The sequence below is a fragment of the Nannobrachium achirus genome (assembly GCF_963921795.1).
Source record: "Nannobrachium achirus genome assembly, chromosome: 1".
Taxonomy (NCBI): domain Eukaryota; kingdom Metazoa; phylum Chordata; class Actinopteri; order Myctophiformes; family Myctophidae; genus Nannobrachium; species Nannobrachium achirus.
The window spans coordinates 25,771,824-25,793,163 of NC_137810.1; the positions used below are offsets into that span (position 1 = coordinate 25,771,824).

Consider the following 21,340-nt stretch of genomic DNA (forward strand, 5'->3'; position numbering starts at 1 on the left):
AAGTACAGTATGAAGGACAAGATAGGTAGAGACAAATGGCACAAATAATAGCTATGGTAAGGTGCTGCTCACCTTAGTGAGCCGACAATAATACTACTGTCATCAGTAAATAGATGGATAGCCGCTCTTAAACTCCTCAGTAAATCCTGTAATGAATAATGAAGGGAGTGGGACACAGATTACTCACTGAGCTATAAAAACAATGTCTGCTGTTTCATTGTCCCAGTGAACTGCTATAAGATGATGTTGAGCCTAGGCTTGGAGGTTCAATATGTATCTTAATGTTTCCATTAAATATATATATTTTTTTTCATCAAACACAGGGCTTGAAACCTTATTCCACGGTATTGCTGTTGGTAATTGAGTTATCGTCAAATCTGTGTTCAATAATTTAATTCACACACTGTGTGTGTGTGTGTGTGTGTGTGTGTGTGTGTGTGTGTGTGTGTGTGTGTGTGTGTGTGTGTGTGTGTGTGTGTGTGTGTGCGCATGTGTGCGTGTGTGTATTCACAGTGTTGTCAGGTGGTGTTGGAGACCCACAGCCAGATGGCCAGATCCCAGAGGAGATGTACCGGTAGGTTGTTTCTAGACTACATGTTCGGCCCAGGGATCCATGGTATTAAAGGACAACTCCACACTAAATAACATATAGGTTATTATGTTCCTACTTATTGATCCCAAATGACTGTCCATGGGGTCTATTAGGCAGAAATGCCCCTGTCGTCCAGTTTCCCCAGCAGCCCTCTTAGCATATAGAGTGGAGCCCATAAGCCTATTGCTCATGTTGGTTGTCACGCGAGTCGCCGTAGTCTGCTAAACAGATGTTATGCTGTTATGTGTTTTGCCAAGTCCCGGAAATAACGTGCTGTCATTGGCCAGTACAGTCACTTTGACTGGCAGTTGTTGGGTCGAATGCTCACCCCAAAACATGATTTACCAGAGACTGTGGCAGCTTGTGTGGGACAACTAAGGTATGGATGTGTGTATAATGACATATTCATGTTAAAAATAAGAAGAAGAAGAAGAAAGACAAAAAAACTTTTGACCACAATAAATTGCTTAGATATCAATAGGCTTATGGGCTCCACTCTATGCTATGATGGCTACTGGGGACCCCGTGGACAGTCATTTGGGATCAATATAAGTAGGAAAAAGAGACTAGATGTTATTTAGTGCGGCGCTAATCAGTGGGGGAAGGGAAGAGGTGGAAGCACCTGTCTGAATGCAAATATGTAGGCATAACCTTGATGATAGATCAGATGTTATTCCACCACACAATCGTTACAGAATTACATTAGGAAAAAAAGTCTTAATTGAAACACAAATTAATTAATAAGCACATGATGGAAATTCTTTCCAATTATCGGTTCATTAAAACCCTAATGCTAATTTGATTAGACTATTAGCACCAAACCAAAGACCAAGAGGAACCAAGAGGACACAGAGAACCATCTCCAGCCATAAATGATCGCAGTGTGAACAACAGGCAGCTCAACCAGGAAATGCCTGGAGAAACTCATGAAGGGTGTGAAGGTTGGAGCATAACTGATGGAACTGGAAGTATGCAGGTAAAATCTTTGTTCGCAAACTGCACCCCGGAACTTACTATTGAAAGCTACATATTGATCAGTGAGGCCGTGCTGTTATTACAAAGCTTTTTTCCCCCCAACATCATAATGATTTGAAAGAATATAGAGAAATAAAGATCTATTAAAGTCACTTTTGAAGTCCAGGATTTACGGTAGTTTGAGCGGTGCCTGCCGCTCACAACATGTGACTTTGTGTGTTTGTATCAGCATGAAATGTGTATGAAACGCAACAACAACATCCGCAGCCACCCAGCGGGCTGTTGAGCAGCCTCGAGGCACAGCTCACACTGGGTGTGATTTTTTTTTTGTTTCATCAGAACTTTGTATTAGATTTGATCTTACATCACAACAAGCTTTTCCTACTGTGATGCACAAGGTATGTTTGGTTTTACCCAGGCCCATAAGAGTCTACACCGAACCACCCGCCAGCAAAGAATATGCAACCCGCAAAAATAAAAATGAATACAAAGCCCCCAAGTGTCGCTCTATTCGGAGGTTAAGAATGAAGGACTATTGATGTGTGTAAAGTAGAAACTGGTCCTGACTTGCTGTGTGTAATTAATACCAATATATTTGTTGTTGTTTTAGAAACCTGCAGCAGTTGTGTCACGCTACCCTGAAACGCAGTTGTGTCACGCTACCCTGAAACTCTCTTCATGTGGTGCTCTGGCGCCATCTGTTGGAGACCACTGTCACAGCACATCAAACAAAGTGTTTAACCAAATGGTGTGTGTGTGTGTGTGTGTGTGTGTGTGTGTGTGTGTGTGTGTGTGTGTGTGTGTGTGTGTGTGTGTGTGTGTGTGTGTGTGTGTGTGTGTGTGTGTGTGTGTGTGTGTGTGTGTTTGTCTGTGTTGGGGGAAATTGCTGCGTGACATGACGGTCGCTACTCGCGTTGGCGTGTTACTTGTAATAATTAACATGTAGCTTATAATGTTCTGATAGACCGCGAAGCCATTATAGTAGCATACTATGTACAGTATGTGCGCGCATGTCCCCTAGCTGTCTGAAGATCCCACACCATCCAAACATAATTCTAAATAGATTTCTATCATTCAAATGTATCTGTAATCTGCAAAGTCTGAATGCTAATACCCTGTGTCAATTAGATAATGTTTTATCAACAGTCAAAGGTTCAAAATGTAGCCTAAGTGTCGGCCTTTCACCACACTAGCGAGTCCATTCAATTGCAAGACAGAATAGATTTAGCAGATGTTTGGACAACAGCGCACAAAGCGCATGCATATTCAGCACCAGGAAATATATAATATATACCTTTAGCATATACCTTTAGCATATTATGCTAAAGGTTCGGTTAGCTCATCAGGGCCGGATTAGACTTAGAATTAATTATTTTCCTACTTATCTTTTGTAATTCATGTGTACACAAGAGAATCAGAAACCACACACACCTTCACTGCTGTAACCTCCCTGCACTGGAAATATCCACGTTGATCTGCACATGCATCGATTGGTGGTTCAGCACCACCGATGATGGACAGCGACAGGCCAGCACGGGTCACAGCGAAAATCTTGCCAAATACAAATTTCCGTTTAAACCAAGTGGCCTAAAACATTACAAAGCATATTCAGTGATAAAGTTGACATGAGTAGGCCTAGAATGTATAACATTACATTAGGGTTACACCCCGCCACTCCGACATGTCTCCTTTCCGACATGTCTCCATTCCGACACTAACCCTATCTCTAACCCTTACCCTAAACTTAACCCCTATGGAAGTGTCGCCACTCCGACAATAAGAAGTCAATTTCGGAGTGGCAAGATGTCGGAATGGAGAGCGACACCCCTACATTAGATGCAGCTACGCAATAATTGATAAAATAAGCAACACATTGAACACAAGCTCAAATGCAGGAGGAGATAGAGAGTTGACCCGGTGAAGTAGAGAGCAGTGGTTGAAAAAGTAAAAGTAGCAATACTGCAATGTAGAAATACTCTGTTACAAGTACAAGTAAAAATTACTTGAGTAAAAGTAAAAAAGTATTGGTATCAAAATGTACTTAAAGTAACAAAAGTAGAATGTACCCATTATGCAGAATACCGAAATGTGTATAGGGTTGAAGTGGGTAATGCATGTTTTGTAATAATAATCAAAATCTACAAAGTAAAGCAAGAGAAGAAAAGAGAAGTAGAGACGAAGGCAGTAAGACCATGACTAAACTTACAAACAGTAGACACAAATGTGTCTACTGTTGACAACAGTAATGTGTTGTCATAAAAAAACATCTCTGTTTGAATAGACGGAGGCATAACTAATGTACAAAGTGTGTGAGAACTACAGAATATTGCATTTCTTCCATGACATCTAGACACACTGTTTATCTTGATCTAACTGAAAGACACATGGTTTTGTGGTGCTGAAAATGTTTTTCAGCATCTTGCCATTAATAATTCAGTTATGACAAACAGCTCTGACATTTACACTGCTCTGGGTGTTTGTCTAATGCTTACTGTGAGACAGTAATGGGGGAATGGCGCACACTAGGTGGAAAGGCAAAGATTCTCTCCCAACTGTTTATTGATGCAGTTTGAAAGGGTCAGGCCTAATAATGTGTCGAGTCTTTGGTACAAAAACATCTAAAGATGGCCTTTTCCAAAGACTACCCATTGACCAATTGATCCAGGGATTGTGCAAGTGCAATAGCCCACGGATAAATATAATGATGCAGCTATGAAAAGAGCAATGCAGTCAAACATGGTCAGATACTAGTTATTTAAAGTGTAAAAAGAATCAGTACTGTTAGTTTAACAACTTAGTTGTTAAGTTTAGACCTCATTTGACCTTTCTATCCAATTCAGCCTGTTCTTACACCAGCTCAACATATTTCTCTGTTGACCAGGTGCCTTGCCGCCTTTTCATACTGTACCATGTTGATGATGAAGTAGTGGCCATAAGCGATTCCCACCAGCTCATGCCGCGCACCGGTGGGGCTCATGTGGCTCAAGCCTGCTTTTGACAACACGACTGCCTTGTTTTCGATGTTTGTAACATTGGTTACTCAACATCTTTCCATGTTAAGTCTACATCTTCCGCATTATGGCTGAGGCATCAGATTCTCACCGCAAATCGTCTAATTTGAACACCCTAAGCCGTGAAATAGAGCAGCTTGGTCAAAGGTGACGAGTCGGAGTGAGAACATGTTCCCCAATTACAGTGTGATTCTGTTTGAAATGGCAGTCACACAGCCCTGCATCCGCTGTCTGACAGGCTAATATAGAAGGTGGGAAATAACTTTCTGAATCCCTGATCCTGCCTGCTAGGCTGGCTGAATGTCTGACTCACAGCACAACATACAGGTTGAGAATAAAAGTAAACGTCAGAGGTCCAGTGAGGGTATAGTCTTTCATTCAGAGCTATGCTCCGTGGGCAGACAAACACTGACAGTAGGAGACCAAGAGGCAGTTGGACCTCTGTTTTTCCTGATTTAGTAAACACTGCATGGCCAGTAAACAGTCTGAGAAAGAGGTAGTATCACCAATGTCTGCAGTGAAACATTGAAGGAAACACATAATAATGCAACAGTACGTGGATCTACATATGTGGAAATCCCTCTTTAGATCCCTCTGCCCCTTTGTCGATCTTTGTACCTCTGGTGCCATGATGGCAAAGTTTGGCCAAGTGAGCTGTGATCTTTTTGTACAAAAAATAATAATAATTGTGGAATGGTGTCCATTTCCATACATTTCCAATTTTGTGTACACATAAGTTCCCAAATCAAAAGGCACGCAGCATGAATTTATCCATATTTTTAAAGACATGTATACATATTATAATTATAATATACAAATTTATAGTATAATATCTCCATAAAAATGTAGTAGAGGCTTTTCAGCTGCCACAACCCTGGAGGGCTCACAGGCAAAATGTATAACAAAAGGTTGATCTTTTTTTCTTTTTCTTTTTTTACCTCGACTCCCTAAATCAAATGCTCTTTGGTTCTATTAGACTACAGACATATTAAAGACAAAGTCAGCCACGTGATGTTTTGTGATGGAACGCACACACACGCACACGCACGCGCGCGCACACACACACACACACACACACACACACACACACACACACACACACACACACACACACACACACACACACACAGTGGTTACACTATAATGTGTGTCGGTGTCCATCTTTCTTCTCTGACCGTTAAGCCCTCAGGTACCTGTACTGTTAGCAGAATACATAATGTGAAATATCAAGTGAATTGTTGATTTGACATCCATCAAATATATTCAGTTTATGACGTGTGTGCGAGACAGTCTGTGCTGAGTCTGTGTCAGTAATGGGAAGCATAGCAACAAAAAGTATCTTGGGCATGAATCATTCTTGCAGTCGTATACATACACAACACACACATTATCCAAAGAATATATAAATTAAGACATTTGTAAATAATAGCAGGTAAATAAATAAATAAAGTAGAAGCAAATAAGTAATGTATACTTCTTCCAACATGGCCCTGCCCCCCACCCTCCCTCCCTCCCTCCTCCAGCACTGTAGCATCCCAACTCCGGGGAAACATACCGGTACATCAAAAACAGAACCACAAACCCGAGTCGCAACGCAAAACTCTTTTCTATAAACATGCTCTGGGGTTTTGTTTTAACAGAGATCAAAATTCCAGTTTATGTTTTTATTTTATTTCCATTACATAGCGACACGTTGTAGTAGGGAGACCATAGACCATATGTATTCGGGAGCGTGTCGATATTTCGACATAACATTTGTTCGACGTTCCATTTGTTCGACGCGGGTGAATGTTAACCTGGTGAAATGCTAACCTGCCGAAGCTGATGAATGCTGACCTGGTGAATGTTAACCAATATGCCTAAACCTAACCCTAACCCTAACCTCAGTAAAACTATGCCTAAACCTAACCCTAATCCTAACCTCAGTAAAACTATGCCTAAACCTAACCCAAACCCTAACCTCAGTAAAACTATGCCTAAACCTAACCCTAATCCTAACCTCAGTAAAACTATGCCTGAACCTAACCCAAACCCTAACCTCAGTAAAACTATGCCTAAACCTAACCCTAACCCTAACCCTTAGTCGAACTAATGACACATAGAAATAACGAGAATTGCCCACATATTCTGGGGTCTATGATTTGCAAGGGTCTACAAGCCCAAACAACAATTCTGTAAATACAATATCGACCAAACAGTCAAGCTTTCTTATATATTCTTCAACCTTCTCAGGACGGGCCCGGCGGCACGAGGGGGATGCCTAGGGCCCATCCCCCTCACTCAGACCTCCCGTCCCCATCAGTGAAGCCGGCAAATACTCAAAAACAAAGACGAAACATCAATTTGCATAGTGATCGCAACCTTAAGCTCACGGACGGCCCCACTAGCCATTGAGTCCTGCCGCCGGCCCTGTCTCAGGATCTTGGAGCGATTTTCTGTTCCCAGGCAACTGCATTAATTTTAGGCCCAGAGGGGGTAACGCACTCCCCGAAAGATGTGCAGTTTAGCGACCCTCGCTGACTGGTCTGTGTGCGTAGATATGGATTCTCCGGACGCTGTGTGTAATATTGCCCACCTGGGCTGCTTTGTGGAGCATGTCCACTTTTTCCACAAAGTGGGTCTTGGCTGGTTTCCTCTTCTGTTCCGCATTGCGACTCTGTGAGCCCGGTCCAATGGCATAATAGTCCAACTGTAATTATTCTTTCAATAGTTGAGCTATTGCCTTTTCTGGGCACATGTTGTTGAATCCCTCTTCAACCTCAAAGATTCTGCAGTTCTTTCTGCGTTGTCTCAACTCCATGTAGTCCACTTTATCACAGAGCCTATCTATTTCCTCTGTCAAAAGCAGTCGCCTTAGTTTCAGGATCCACCACTGTGTATGAATAAATATTAGCTGAATATTCCAAGTCCTTCGGCGGTGTATTGCGCGTTGTTGTAGTCTCGTGGACATTATCAACAGAGGCCGTCAGGTCGCTGCGCACTGCAGAGATATTGTCCTGCAGTTCAGTGGAGAGATGATCTTCTCTTGTGTAATTCGCTGGATACAGCTTCCACAGTCATCTTCATAACATCAATTACTTTCAGAAAGTTTTGCTCTGATCTCTGAGATGAAAAATGTCATAGCCTGGCACTTGCTGGACCAACAGGGTTTCACAGCTGTCAAACATGTAAACCATGGAACAGTCACATGGTACCCTGTTGTACAATATGCCACAATTAGCTCCCAGAGAGCATTACACTTAATCGATCTCATTAACAGTACGGCAGCCGAGCGTCTAGTCGGCGACCTGGCCAACTCAGGAACGATGTAAATAGGGAATGAATGCCCCACCCTTTAATGCAAACCCCATTATACCTGTTGTCATACGACCTATTTTGACCATCTGTTTGCCTGTGTCCATTTATGCCCATATATGGAGATATATTTCTGTCTGCGTCCATTTTATGCCCATATATGGATATCTATGTATCTGTCTGTCTTCATCTTGAGCAGTATACGCAGCCTGCTTGCTTTGCCATCCGTAGTGAATGATGCCCCTCCGGTTGTTAGGCAATACCCATCATACCCGTTGTTCGGTTACGTCATACTGATGACATTCAATAAGTAAACATGGCATTTTTTGTTGACTCATGTGGCGTACGTGATGTCAGAATCTTTTATGAAGTGGTGTCACAAATCTCACAATGAGTCAGCGATTGCGCCGGTTTCCTCCGAAACAGCCTGATGTCAACAATCAGCTCTGCATATGGTGATTCCGAACGTTTTGCGCCGGTACGGGAAAACCGCACGTCGTGTTGGGCCGAGGCCGGGCAGGGCACTCCGGTGGGACAAACGGTTCTCGAGATACGTGGATTACATCTACGCATACACGCACGCACGCTCACAGAGATTTGTCGCATTTATTGTAAGATTAATAGCTTCACAGACATTTTTGAAAATGGCAGTTTTTGAGACTGACGATGCATACCTTCATATCATAGAATCACTCTCTAAAAACTGGTCTCTAGAAACTCTGAAACCTGTCAGAGAAACATGATGCCACAATCTCTTATTAGTGCTCAAGCTGTGCTTCTAAATAAAATATATCACAGACTGCATGGACATTGGACAACATGATTAGTTGTTTACCAAAATATCACTTGATTCATCAAAAAAAAATGTTTTTTTTAGGGGAAGAAAAGCCTCATGCAGAGCGAGCTGAGAATTGTTTTTGTGTCAAGGATTCAAACGCCTTCACTTGATAATCCAGTCAAGTTTAATGACTCATGTACACAGCATATGGTGCCATTAGTTCAGCTGCTGTAATTGCTTTTGGTCGTTGTCATGTAGCTTTGAGGTATTGGTACCCTGAAAGCCTCTTTTTAGGGCACAGATATGACCACTGCACTAGAACAACTGCTGGAGACAATTATGTTTTTATGTGGCCACCCTAAGTATAGGCCTACCTGGTCTTCAGGTGGGTGGTGACCCACCTGAAGTTAGCCACACCCACCCACAAGTTAGGGAGGGGATGATTTTATTGTGTCACTAAAGTGGTGTATTTCGATTGGGACTTTTGACTCAGAGGCTTTCAGCTTTCAGGAATAAACAAAAAATACACAGGGAAGACATATTTGCATATTATAACCACGCCCGGGGGTCTATTAGAGTAATGTTAACTCCATAGACACATACAAAACAGGAAAAGTACGAAACTATGGCACCACCTCTTTAATAAGATGGTCAGAGTGGTATTAGATTGTGAACATTGATTGATTGATTGAAGACTTTATTAGAAGTTTGCATAGGAAAAGGTACAGTTTCATGACCATACAGTTCACTGGTACAAGGTCTACTAAAAGGAGATCCATGAAAAGACTACGCTTATTTCCACAGGAAACCATTTAAGTATCTCATATAACATTGAATGACAGACGAATAGAACACAGTACTATGCAGTAGATATGTAAAGAAAAGAAAAATGAGTGAACAAAAAAAAGAGTCTAAAACAGTAAGTAAGTAAGTATATACAAAGAAGGGGCAGGGGAGGGAAGGGTTGGGCTAGGTTAGTTTTTTTTTTTTTTACCAGTTGCGAACGGCTGCTGCCTGTAAGTGGTTTTTCAGGGCAATTTTAAAGGATGCTAGTGATCCACACTCCTTTATGGCCTTCGGTAAGGCTTTCCACATTTTGGTGGTATAGCAGAAAAAAGAGTTTGACCCTTTGTTGGTTTTGACTCTGGGTTGAAAGTGATCTGTGGCGCTGCCTCTGGTGCAAGGTTATTATAGTAAACGAAAACTAACTAAAAAACGAAAACTAGAATGAAAAAACATTTTAGTTAACTGAATTAAAAATAAAAACTAAGCTTTTTAAAAAAACGAAAACTAACTGAAACGATATTGTGTGTTTACAAAACTAACTAAAATAAAATAAAATTATAGAGAAAATCTCCTTAGTTTTCGTCTTTTGTAGAAAAAAAAAAAAAAAAAACACCAGATGGTGAGGTCAAAGAGAGAAGTTGTATGTCTCAACATTCCTGCCACTCTCAACAATATGATGTTTTGTTGATTTTCTTTATTAGACAATACTTTTTCCGGAGCTTTTTTAATCTCAGCCCTGACAAATACCGTAAAAGACTAAAACGAACACTAAAACTAATAAAAACTAAACTAAAACTAAGCATTTTCAAAAAATAAAAACGAAACGAAACTAGCAACCTCACTTTAAAAACGAATTAAAACTAAACTGTAATTGAAAACAAAACCCCAAAACTAATAAAAATAAAAACTAATGGAAAAATCCAAAACTATTATAACCTTGCTCTGGTGTTGTAATTATGGACATCCTTAATGTTTATAAAGTATTTTGACAGGTACTTGGGTATCATAGTGGTGTAGTGTATCTTGTACACCAGGCCCATTGCAAGTTGCTGTACTCTGTCATCTACTCTGAGCCACCCCACTCTTAACTGGTGAGTAGCGGTGAGGTGAGTCTGATAGGGAAGGTTAAGCAGGACCCTAATTCGTTTATTTTGGGCTGTTTGGAGTTTAGTTTTCAGGGCTTGTGGGGCGTCACGATACCATACGTGGACTCCGTAGTCAAAGAGGGGCTGGATTATTGCACCAGCTATGGTCTTCAGTGTGTTGAAATTGACCATTGGGGCGATCCTCTGTAGGAAACGAGTTTGTTGGTTGATTTTATTTATTACTTTAGAAGTCATCTTTTCACTGGAAAGATTAGCTTCAAGGATACATCCTAAGTAAGAGATTTCGTTTTTTCGTGTTATGACCTTGTCACCCACTTTGATTGTGAAGTTATCGACTTTTTTGAGGTTATGATTTGATCCAAAGAGGATGGACTCAGTTTTTCCCAGGTGAATTGATAATTTGTTGTCATTAAGCCATGTGCAGATCTTACTTAGTTCAGAGTTAAGTGTCTTTTCAACCTGCAAGTGGTCCTTGCCCGAGACTAGGAGAGCCGAGTCATCCGCGAACAGGAACAGGTTGCAGTCACAAGCAGATGCCATGTCGTTCACGTATATTAGGAACAACAGAGGTCCCAGTATGCTACCTTGAGGAACACCACAGCTTACTGGGAGGGAGGGGGGACAGTGTACCGTTAATCTCCACCACCTGTTCCCTCCCCACCAGGTAAGATTGCATCCAACTCACTGCTGCGCTGTCAAGACCGATGGCTTTTAGTTTCTCAATCAGAATAGAATGATTTACGGTGTCAAATGCCTTCTGGAGGTCCATCATGACCATGCCGCTATATTTGCCGTCATCCGCTTCGCGTTTGATTTGGTCAGTCAAATAGAGAAGGCATGTGTCAGTGGAATGAGATTTTCTGAATCCAGATTGGAACTCGTAAATCAGATTATTCTCATCGAGATATCTTGCTATCTGTTCGTAGACTATTTTCTCCATGACTTTGGATATGGAGCTAAGAATGGAAACAGGACGGTAGTTTCCAGGGTCTAGTTTGCTACCTTTTTTATGCAGGGGGGTTACTTTTGCTAGTTTGAAGTCCTGTGGGACATGACCCTGTTCGATGGAAAGGTTAATTATGTGGGTAATGATTGGAGCAATGGTGGTGGCTGAATCTCTGAGAAATCTAGCTGGAATTGTATCAAGGCCAGTGGCCTTGTGTTGAGGTAGGGCACTTCATCAGTTGTCACTGTGGCAAGTTTAAAACTGTCTTTTCTGACGCCCAGTTTATTGTAGAATTTCGTAACAAATTTTACACCATACCACTGGTGTAAAATTTGGTCGCCCAGATGGGGCGACCAGTCTTTCGACCAGTGAACGGGCCATGGTGGTAAAGGTTTTGTTAAGATGGGTAGCCACTTCACATTTGTCAGAAATGAGAGCGGCGTCCGTTTTGATGTTTATGCTGTGGCATATGGTTTTAGGTTTTAAACCTAATTGGTTGTTAAGCAACTTCCATAGGTCTCGTGGTTTGTTTTTGTATTCGTCGATTTTGTCGTCAATGTAGTTTTTTTTGGCGGATCTAATTAGGGCGGTCGTCTGGTTTCTAAGTTTCTTGCACTGAGCAGTAAGATGCTTGATTTGGATATTGAGGTCAGGGTTGAATTTCTTTCTAAATTCAACATGGCTAAGACACCGCTACGATTGCTGCTTCCATCACCTCTTTGTGTGTGTGCAATGTGAGGTATATTGTAAAGTGCTTCGAGTGGTCAGAATACTAGAAAAGCACTGTATAAATGTGTTTAATTGTATTTGGTTTGATTAAACCCAGAGGATCTTCTGACTTACTCTGAGGCTGAGCTATATAATCTCAGACTATGAGGCACTTTCCAATAGCACAACATTAAAGGTGATACACCATGTTTGATGATCTAATCTCGATGAGTGCCTGGGAACTGTATGTGATTATTCCCAGCACTGTTTTTGTAAAGATGTCCACTGTTACCACCCAGATTAAAAACAGATAACATAGCTTTAGTGGAGCCGACTTGACGGCTGCGGAAGCGGTCCGCGCCATCTTCTAATCAGTGCTTGCCCCTGGCAAATCTCTCCACATAGTTTCACAGAAGTCTTTTGATCATTTTTGGAGATATCTGCTGGACAGACAGCCAGAATGAGGCAAAAACAAGATGTAACAAGCCATTAGCCATACTCTGTGCCAGCGTGTGTGTGCGTGTGTGTGTGTGTGTGTGTGTGTGTGTGTGTGTGTGTGTGTGTGTGTGTGTGTGTGTGTGTGTGTGTGTGTGTGTGTGTGTGTATACGAATGTCCTTCCTGCTGACTTTTGCTCTGAAGATGTAATTATTTTCAAAGTTAAGATTGATAGCCATTTGCCACTGCAATTCGTTTCTGGCCACAGGTGTGCTTTATCTATTTCTGTCACTGTCTTTCTCTGCCTGGCACGCAAACGCACGCACGCACGCACGCACGCACGCACGCACGCACGCACGCACGCACACACAGACACACACACACACACACACACACACACACACACACACACACACACACACACACACACACACACACACACACACTGCTCCAGTTGACTGATCCAAAACTATTCTGTGTCATTCAGTAGTCTGATGACATCACTTCACTTTTCGGGATTGTATCCGGTCGGGAGCGGAAACCACAACACGTCATGTTGTAGTCCTCAAAGGACTACAATTTGCCGGAAAGATCAAACCGGATTGAGTTTTAACCCAAAATGATTCCCCTGTGCTCAATGGGGATTGATTGGGGAAACGAACAGGGGAACCAAAACAAAGTGATGCCGCTTCTTCTAGTGGTTTCCGCTTTAGGCAGAAACCAAATGGCCTGTTGTGAACGAACACCAGGCTTTCCCCCTGGTGAGGCAAGGTTAGTCATTCAGTAGAAGGATAAATCCCAGCTGTCTGATTACAGTCATTACTAGCATGTTATGTCAATTCAAAGCACTATTATTACTATCGCCAGGACCTTCCAAGAGGCTGGTTTTCCAGGTCACCACCTGCCACACACATACAGTACATGGACAATACAAATACGCAAACACACACAGCCATACTGTACCTCCACAAACACATACATTGCAGGCTATTTATTTAGCCATTATTTAACCGTGTAAATGAATTGAGACCTAGTTCTCATATCATAAAATGGACAAGGACTGACAAAGAGATCATATGGCCATTCATTTATTAGTGAATTCATTTTCCCCATTGACTTGAAAATTCAAATGGCAAGATGGAATTCATTTGCAAGTGTGACTCACCTCACAACAACCACACTTGCAATTTCCCAGAATTGCATCTTTCTGGTTTTGTTTTAAAACTTGCGTACTCATCCCTATCATCTCTTGCTGTCACTCAATGTCTAAGGGATAATGTGCTCCAAACAGTCAGTTATGATCAATTAACTGCATGACAGGGAGGAAGGTGAAGCGGAGGGTGATTCATCCCTCTGATCAGTCATATTCTCATAACTAACTCATACCTGATTTATACTTGGTTGCACATTGTGTCGTGCACCTAAAATAGATGATCTACAAGCTCACATCAAGACACCAGTGCACAGCTAAGGGCCGATGCATACTTTTAGAGCCAGTTCGGCTCTGTCCAAACTACAATATTACGTCATTCAGAGGTTCGAGGGGAGGGGGTACCGTTGGCTGTTCGGTGATGCCGAGATGTTGTGCCACCTCGAACCGAACCAAATTAAACTCGGACTCTGAACGTGGAGTATGCATCGGCCCTAAGTATGAATCAGGTCTTACTCAAATCGTTGTCTCGCTTACGGCTAACTTGCAAAGCCTAAAGTGTTAAATGTTACAACAGAAAAGTCTTCCTTGTTTCCCATTAATTAATTAATTAATTAGTTAATTAATTAACTAACTAACTGTATAGCTACAATAACATATTTATGTCACTTGGTGATGCTGATTGGAAGAGGATTTGTTCAAGTCAATTATACTATATCCATTTTGAATACATTCTGCAGTATAGAGTGTGCATTGATATTTTTTTTTCTACATGTCCTACGCATTTGCCCTTGGTGGTCTAGATGTTTTTCCAGTGCCATTGTACAACCTAAATAAATAAAATAATACAATAAAATAAGTACTGTAGGCTTGAGACTGTAAAGTTTGAATTCCTGCCTACAGGTGAGCAGAGACAAAAACTTGTACTATGCAGCTCCCATGGCTGCAGCCAACATTATTGCCAATATTGCCATGGCAACACTTCTCCTCAAGCATTTGGTCTTTTTCCAGACCAAATGGCAAGCTTATTCAATTTTGAACTCTTGAGTAACGGTAACCTCTAATGAAAACATCATTTTATGTATACAGTGAAGAACTGACTGCATAACTGACTGAGTCTGTGTCTCTCTCTGGTGGTTCTAAGACCTGGCTGTTTTGGTTTTGTATTATGCTGCTGCTATCCTATTGAAATGGATCAAGGATGAAGAACTAGTTAATTAATTATTTTGTATTGATTTGTATAAATGAGCTATTTCGGCATTGAATAATTGGAATGCGGTCTGATGAAACTTCTTTGGCTGTTAAAGACAAAATAGAGTCCAAGAGACTATGTTCACACTGTGTTATTCATTTCATAGTAGCAGATATACAAGCTCACAAACATGTAATGCCATGTGGCTTGTAGATCTGCTTCGGTGCCCGCTGCCAGGTGATGTGATGCACAACTGAGCTGGTGCATTTATCCATGCATAAATGGCAAAAAGGATCTGCAAACTAACGTATGGCGATGCAAAGTGTTGTAAGCTTAAAGACCTGTTCCCTCATGAATGTCTTTAAATGCATCTCTAATTTAAATGATGCAAAATGTCAATGATCAGAAAGTGTCACCTGTATTCACCATATTCAGATAGGCCTATTTTAATCGTGGGATTTAGTTTGGGTTCATGAAATGGCAGTTTAGTTATTTATTGTGGGCTCGCCTGGAAGGCGAGCACACGTATGTTATCTTCATTATTTATATACTATACTAGTCAGTATCTCCTCAAAACTTTGGCGCGATTCATCTCTTAAACGCTTACACCTTTCAACACCATTCAAATTTTTATGTGTTCAGCTGACTGAGGACACGTGTGCTTGTATTTTTGGTTTTGAAATGTTTTGTAGTATAAATATAAAAAAATAAAAATGTTTAACTTTAAGCACCCAATGCATTTCCAATGGGTTTAGTGAGTGGGGACAGAGTGGAGAGAAGGATAATAGACCCATGTTTATGTTAAGGCGCTGTGGCTGCAGTGTTCACACTTCAGATATGCTATCTATATCATTGCGTTCACACAGGTCTGCTCTCTGATTTGATCCAAATATCTAAGCTTTGTGATGTATATATTCTGAGTTAAAACTACAAATATCTATAAATGTCCCTCTCCACTCTACTGATTGAGACAGCTGTGATTAAAGGCCTGTCTGTCATTGGCTGTTCTGTGGTGCTGCAAAGTAACCAAGTACATTTACTCAAGTATATACAAGTACACACACACACACACACACACACACACACACACACACACACACACACACACACACACACACACACACACACACACACACACACACACACAAACAACTGTTACTGTGTTACTGTGGAGACGTTTGCTTGTATTTGTCTTTGAGACATGTTTTGTAGTGTTTTAGAAATTTTACTTAAAAAGAATAAGGTTTTAGGATCCCGGGCAATGGGATTTACAGTATATATCCTAGAACCCGCAGGGACAATCAGCCGTATTAGTGGTTGTTGTTGGTTTTCAGGGAGATATCACAACCAATGCGTTTTCAAATCAGATCCACAAACACAATAAAAGTCATGCTCCACTCCTCAGTCTGGAGTGGCCACATAGAAGAACGCCTTGGTTATAGACATAGTGGAGGACAGATGTGATCTGGGATTGTTAACCTACAGTATATGCACTCAATATACACCTCTAGAACACATAGAATATGTACAGTAAGGTTCAGTAGAGTACAGTAAAAGTACAGTAAGGTTCAGTAGAGTACAGTAAAGTACAGTAAGGTACAGTAAAGTACAATAAAGTACAGTAAAGTACAATAAAGTACAGTAAGGTACAGTGGAGTACAGTAAAGTACAGTAGAGTACAGTAAAGTACAGTAGAGTACAGTAAAGTACAGTATAGTAAGGTACAGTAGAGTACAGTACAGTAAGGTAGTACGGTACAGTAGAGTACAGTATAGTATAGTACAGTAAGGTACAGTACAGTAAGGTACAGTAGAGTACAGTAAAGTACAGTACAGTAAGGTACAGTACAGTAAGGTACAGTAGAGTACAGTAAAGTACAGTAAGGTATAGTACAGTAGAGTGCAGTAAAGTACAGTAAGTTACAGTAGAGTACAGTAAGGTACAGTAAAGTACAAAACAATACAGTAAGGTACAGTAGAGTACAGTAAAGTACAGTAGAGTACAGTAAAGTACAATAAAGTACAGTAAAGTACAATAAAGTACAGTAAGGTACAGTGGAGTACAGTAAAGTACAGTAGAGTACAGTAAAGTACAGTAGAGTACAGTAAAGTACAGTATAGTAAGGTACAGTAGAGTACAGTACAGTAAGGTACAGTACGGTACAGTAGAGTACAGTATAGTATAGTACAGTAAGGTACAGTACAGTACAGTAAGGTACAGTAGAGTACAGTAAAGTACAGTACAGTAAGGTACAGTACAGTAAGGTACAGTAGAGTACAGTAAAGTACAGTAAGTTACAGTAGAGTACAGTAAAGTACAGTAAGGTACAGTACAGTAGAGTACAGTAAAGTACAGTAAGTTACAGTACAGTACAGTACAGTACAGTACAGTACAGTACAGTACAGTAAGGTGCAGTACAGTATAGTAAGGTACAGTACAATACTGTAAGGTACTGTACCTTACAGTACCTTAAAGTATCCTATTTGTTGGGTTGGAAGCGAGACCACACTGTTTCGAAGGAACAGTATTTCTAGTTATGTATGATTTTCTTTGTGATGGGATGTCACCTAAAATGTGTCAATGAACACAACTGGATGAATTAGATACATTAGATAAATTGTTTGTGTAGATTAGTGTTAGTGATAATTTGCTGTTGACAGTGTTGTTTTTGTTGTGCAAGAAGTCATGCAGTGGAGTTACAGTCTAGTCTTTGCTTGAAGTGTCTTTGCTTTGGAAGGAAACAAAAAGCTTGACATTAGTTTATAAATAATACAATAAAATGCAGGGGATTCGAAATACAACATTGTTCTCCAATCTCCACTCAACAATAACTGCTATTCATTCACTTGATCTTCCTCTTCCATATCCTCTACACCCTCATGAATTCTCTCTCATTCCTCCCTGCCTCTTCCTCTCCAACCCTGTCTCTTTTTCCCATATGACACCTTCCCATTCCCCTAGTCACTGAACTTAGTATGTGGCATCCGGTGCCCGCGGGTAAGGAAGCAGGGTGTCACAGAGGGTGCCAGCACCATTAGAGGTGACACCCCACAAATTAGGAGCTTTAGCAGAGAAGGGAAGCGATGGAGTCACTCTTCTAATCAGCCAGACACTCCACTGCGCTGCAGGCAGCCAATAAATATCTTACCATGCATGCATGCATAAACTAACACGCACAATCGCAGGTTAACAGCACACCTGCAAGAGTGTGCGCGAGCGTGCACACGCAGGCACGCAGGCACACACACACGCACACACGCACACACACACACACATACACATACACACATACACACGCACACACACACACACACACACACAAACACACACACACACACACACACACACACACACACACACACACACACACACACACACACACACACACACACACACACACACACAGGCGTGTGAGGACATCTGTCTGCTTCTATTGATCCAAGAGTTTAGCACAGCTGAACCTCAGGATTCAAGATTCAAGGTTTAACTTTCTCTTAATTTGGTTCAGTAAACCCCTCATGCATCACTTCACCTGGGATGATTGAGATGAAAAGAAACAGAGCACAAAGGGAAAAGAGAGCCTAACCCTTGCCCTAAAATATCCCTAATAATATGGGGTTGTGGTATAAAAAAGTGTGAGAACCCCTGATTCATGACTCATGAAGTCATGACTCATGATTAATCACCATTCGTAACTATGCCCAAAATATGTCAATTTTCTCTGTGTTGTGTATTTTTGTAGGGACAGAAATATAAATGACTCTCTCTCCCTCTCGCTCTCATCCCATGATCCTATTGAGCAATGTGATTTGAGCTGCTGTCTATGCAAATTGCATAGCCTTTCCCCCCCTTCCAGATAGTGCTACACAGAGGTTCTCTCTCCATCTCGTTTGGATCATTGTGTGGATTTATCAGCCATCAGATAACAAAGTGACGACTAATGCACATCTTCTTTTTTTTACACCTGTAAAACTTTGATGTGACATTAAAGTTGAATTGAGGTGAGATATAGGTTGTATAAGGGTTCCAATCCAAAATCTTGCAGTGGGGCCAACTGTTAAATGTAGCTATTTTGCAATTTCTACCTTGCACAGCTAAATTATCGTGAATATTATTGACGCTAATGATCACCGAAGGCTGTGAGCAGAAAGAAAATACATCCTGAACATAATAAGGGGATGGAAATTTCTACATTCTATGTGTTTGAACTTTCTTTCTCATAAGGAAGTCGTTTAATAAATGTGGCGTTTAGGAACCCACCTGCAGCCCAAGCCCATTAGTGTTTGAGAGCAAGACAATATATTAGTTTAATACTCACTCCCACTCCTTGCGTCGTGCCTGTGGTGTGCTCTGAATCTTGTGAGCCTCGTGAGCCTTCACAATGTCCCTCTGCTCAATCAGGCCTCCACGACGTCTCTTCATCACTCCAGGACTTACTGCCAAGTCACCATCTACCCCCAGCAATCCCCCACCACCTTCAAGCGCCGGACACACATCCAGAGAAAGGCCTAGCTGGTGTAGAGGTGGAGGGTGTCCAGGCACATGTGGGAGGTATAGGGTGTCATAGCTGGTGGAGAGGCTCTGGGGCTCCAGAAGGGAGTGTCCAGACCCACGGTGCTTCTGCCAGCTCTCACACTCCTCCTGGGGAGGGTGGACGAGGCAGTGCATGGGGGTGCTGCTACCACACACCAGCCCCATTCTCCCGGAGGGCATAGCTGGTTCTCTCCGGCCCGTAGACAGCCCCAAGGCATTGTGGTCCCCCGTCAGAGACTGAGAGCTGACTGAACAGGAGCCCAGTTCCAACATGGTGGTGTGACGGCCAGAGATCTCAGCATAGTGCTGTGAAGGAAAAGAGGGAGTAGAGAGATTTATTTTACAGAAATCGTGTGTCGACCGCATAATCCACATAAACTAACAGACGCTGGTATAATCCGCACGTAGATCCATGAGGTAGAGCAAAAAAAGGAAAAAAAAGGAAGATCTGGTTTGTGCAATGTTTTTATCAGTAATTGATTATGGTCATATTGTATTTTAATGTGTTTGCATTTAAAGATGAAGGTGAGTCACCTACAACTGGGCTCTCTTATCAGCATGGACATGGAGGACTTGAAAAACAGGATAAAGAACTACATGACCACTGTCTACACATGTCCTGTTAATGCCACTAATCTGTCCTCTCATGTTTTATATTTGGTCTGGACTCCCTTCCTTGCCAAATACAATTTGAATCGCAATGGAACTATTCCTGGTAAAAATAAAGGTGAAAAAAGGATGTGGGATTATATCTCACAATTAACACACACTCTACCATACAAATATTCACCAGCAATATAGTAGGCAAGGAATAAATAATATAGTATAAATTGAGCTGAGTGAACTTACTGGCAAATAAATAGTAAATATTTACTAGCAAGTACATAATTCAGAAGAACTGCTTACATTTCCCCTGGGGCATACTGAACAAATAGGACTTGATATGGTCTTGATATAGCTGTATCCTGTATCATTTCCATTTAGAGAGGTGGTGATACTCAGTCATTCTACTTTAGGTGTCAGATTATTCTTCAGTCATTAGGGATCCAACTTGTATGAGCATGCATTTTGTTCATCTCCAGAGGCTACCGAGACCGTGCCTATGGCCTACACTCAATCCTCAACTAGTTTATCACAGTCAGTTACAAGCCCTCCGGGCATGAGAACCAATTAAGCTATAATGCAGTTTTCAAAACAAATAACTGTTTAATATTGCCAGTGCTCTGCTTGCAAACAGTAGAGGGAAGGAGACGTTGAGGTGATTCATGAATTAATGTCAACATAGATCTACTAGTCTGTAAGTACACTGAAAAGTACAGTTAACTTAAGCCTCTTAAAGTGGTTTCTGGCATCTAGAAAAGGAAAGACACATACAGTATGCTGTTCAACAGGGATTGGGCAACCACCTCATTTTGATCTACCAGGTGATCAGATTGGGCTACTGAGGTGATCAACTGAAAAACAATCATTATTGATTGGTCACAAAACTATATTAAAATTTACTCATTCTTTACTAGGTTTTATTATTAATGGCTTTACTTATTCTATGCTTGAATTGTATAATAAAGATGCAAAACTAATGGTGGTTTTCACTGTCTGGCCCTGGGTGATAACACCCGCCTTGGAAAACAGCATTTAGTGATCATGTGCAAGAAATGGTTGTGCACAAACTAGTGGGGGCCATATAATGCTTTCTGAAGTCAGCTGACTACGCAAATACACATCAAACAACCTGCAAGTGCAAACTATCAGACTGATTGATGCTGATCATGCGCCACAATGACTGATTTGAAATATTTGAAGTGACATTTCTTCCTTGGCCTAGTGGTAGTT

At 41.3% G+C, this 21,340-nt stretch overlaps 1 protein-coding gene across 1 annotated transcript in view; it reads right to left on the reverse strand.

Moving 5' to 3' along the window:
* The window catches only part of cacna1ea (calcium channel, voltage-dependent, R type, alpha 1E subunit a), a gene marked incomplete at both ends in the record, with an annotated part of 170,276 nt that extends 150,496 nt beyond the window's left edge, over nt 1-19,780 (reverse strand). The window contains one exon of the mRNA XM_080727814.1: nt 19,293-19,780. Within this exon, the coding sequence (XP_080583940.1) occupies nt 19,293-19,780 (488 nt within the window). The remainder of the gene's footprint in view (nt 1-19,292) is intronic.
* Nucleotides 19,781-21,340: the final 1,560 nt, after the last annotated feature.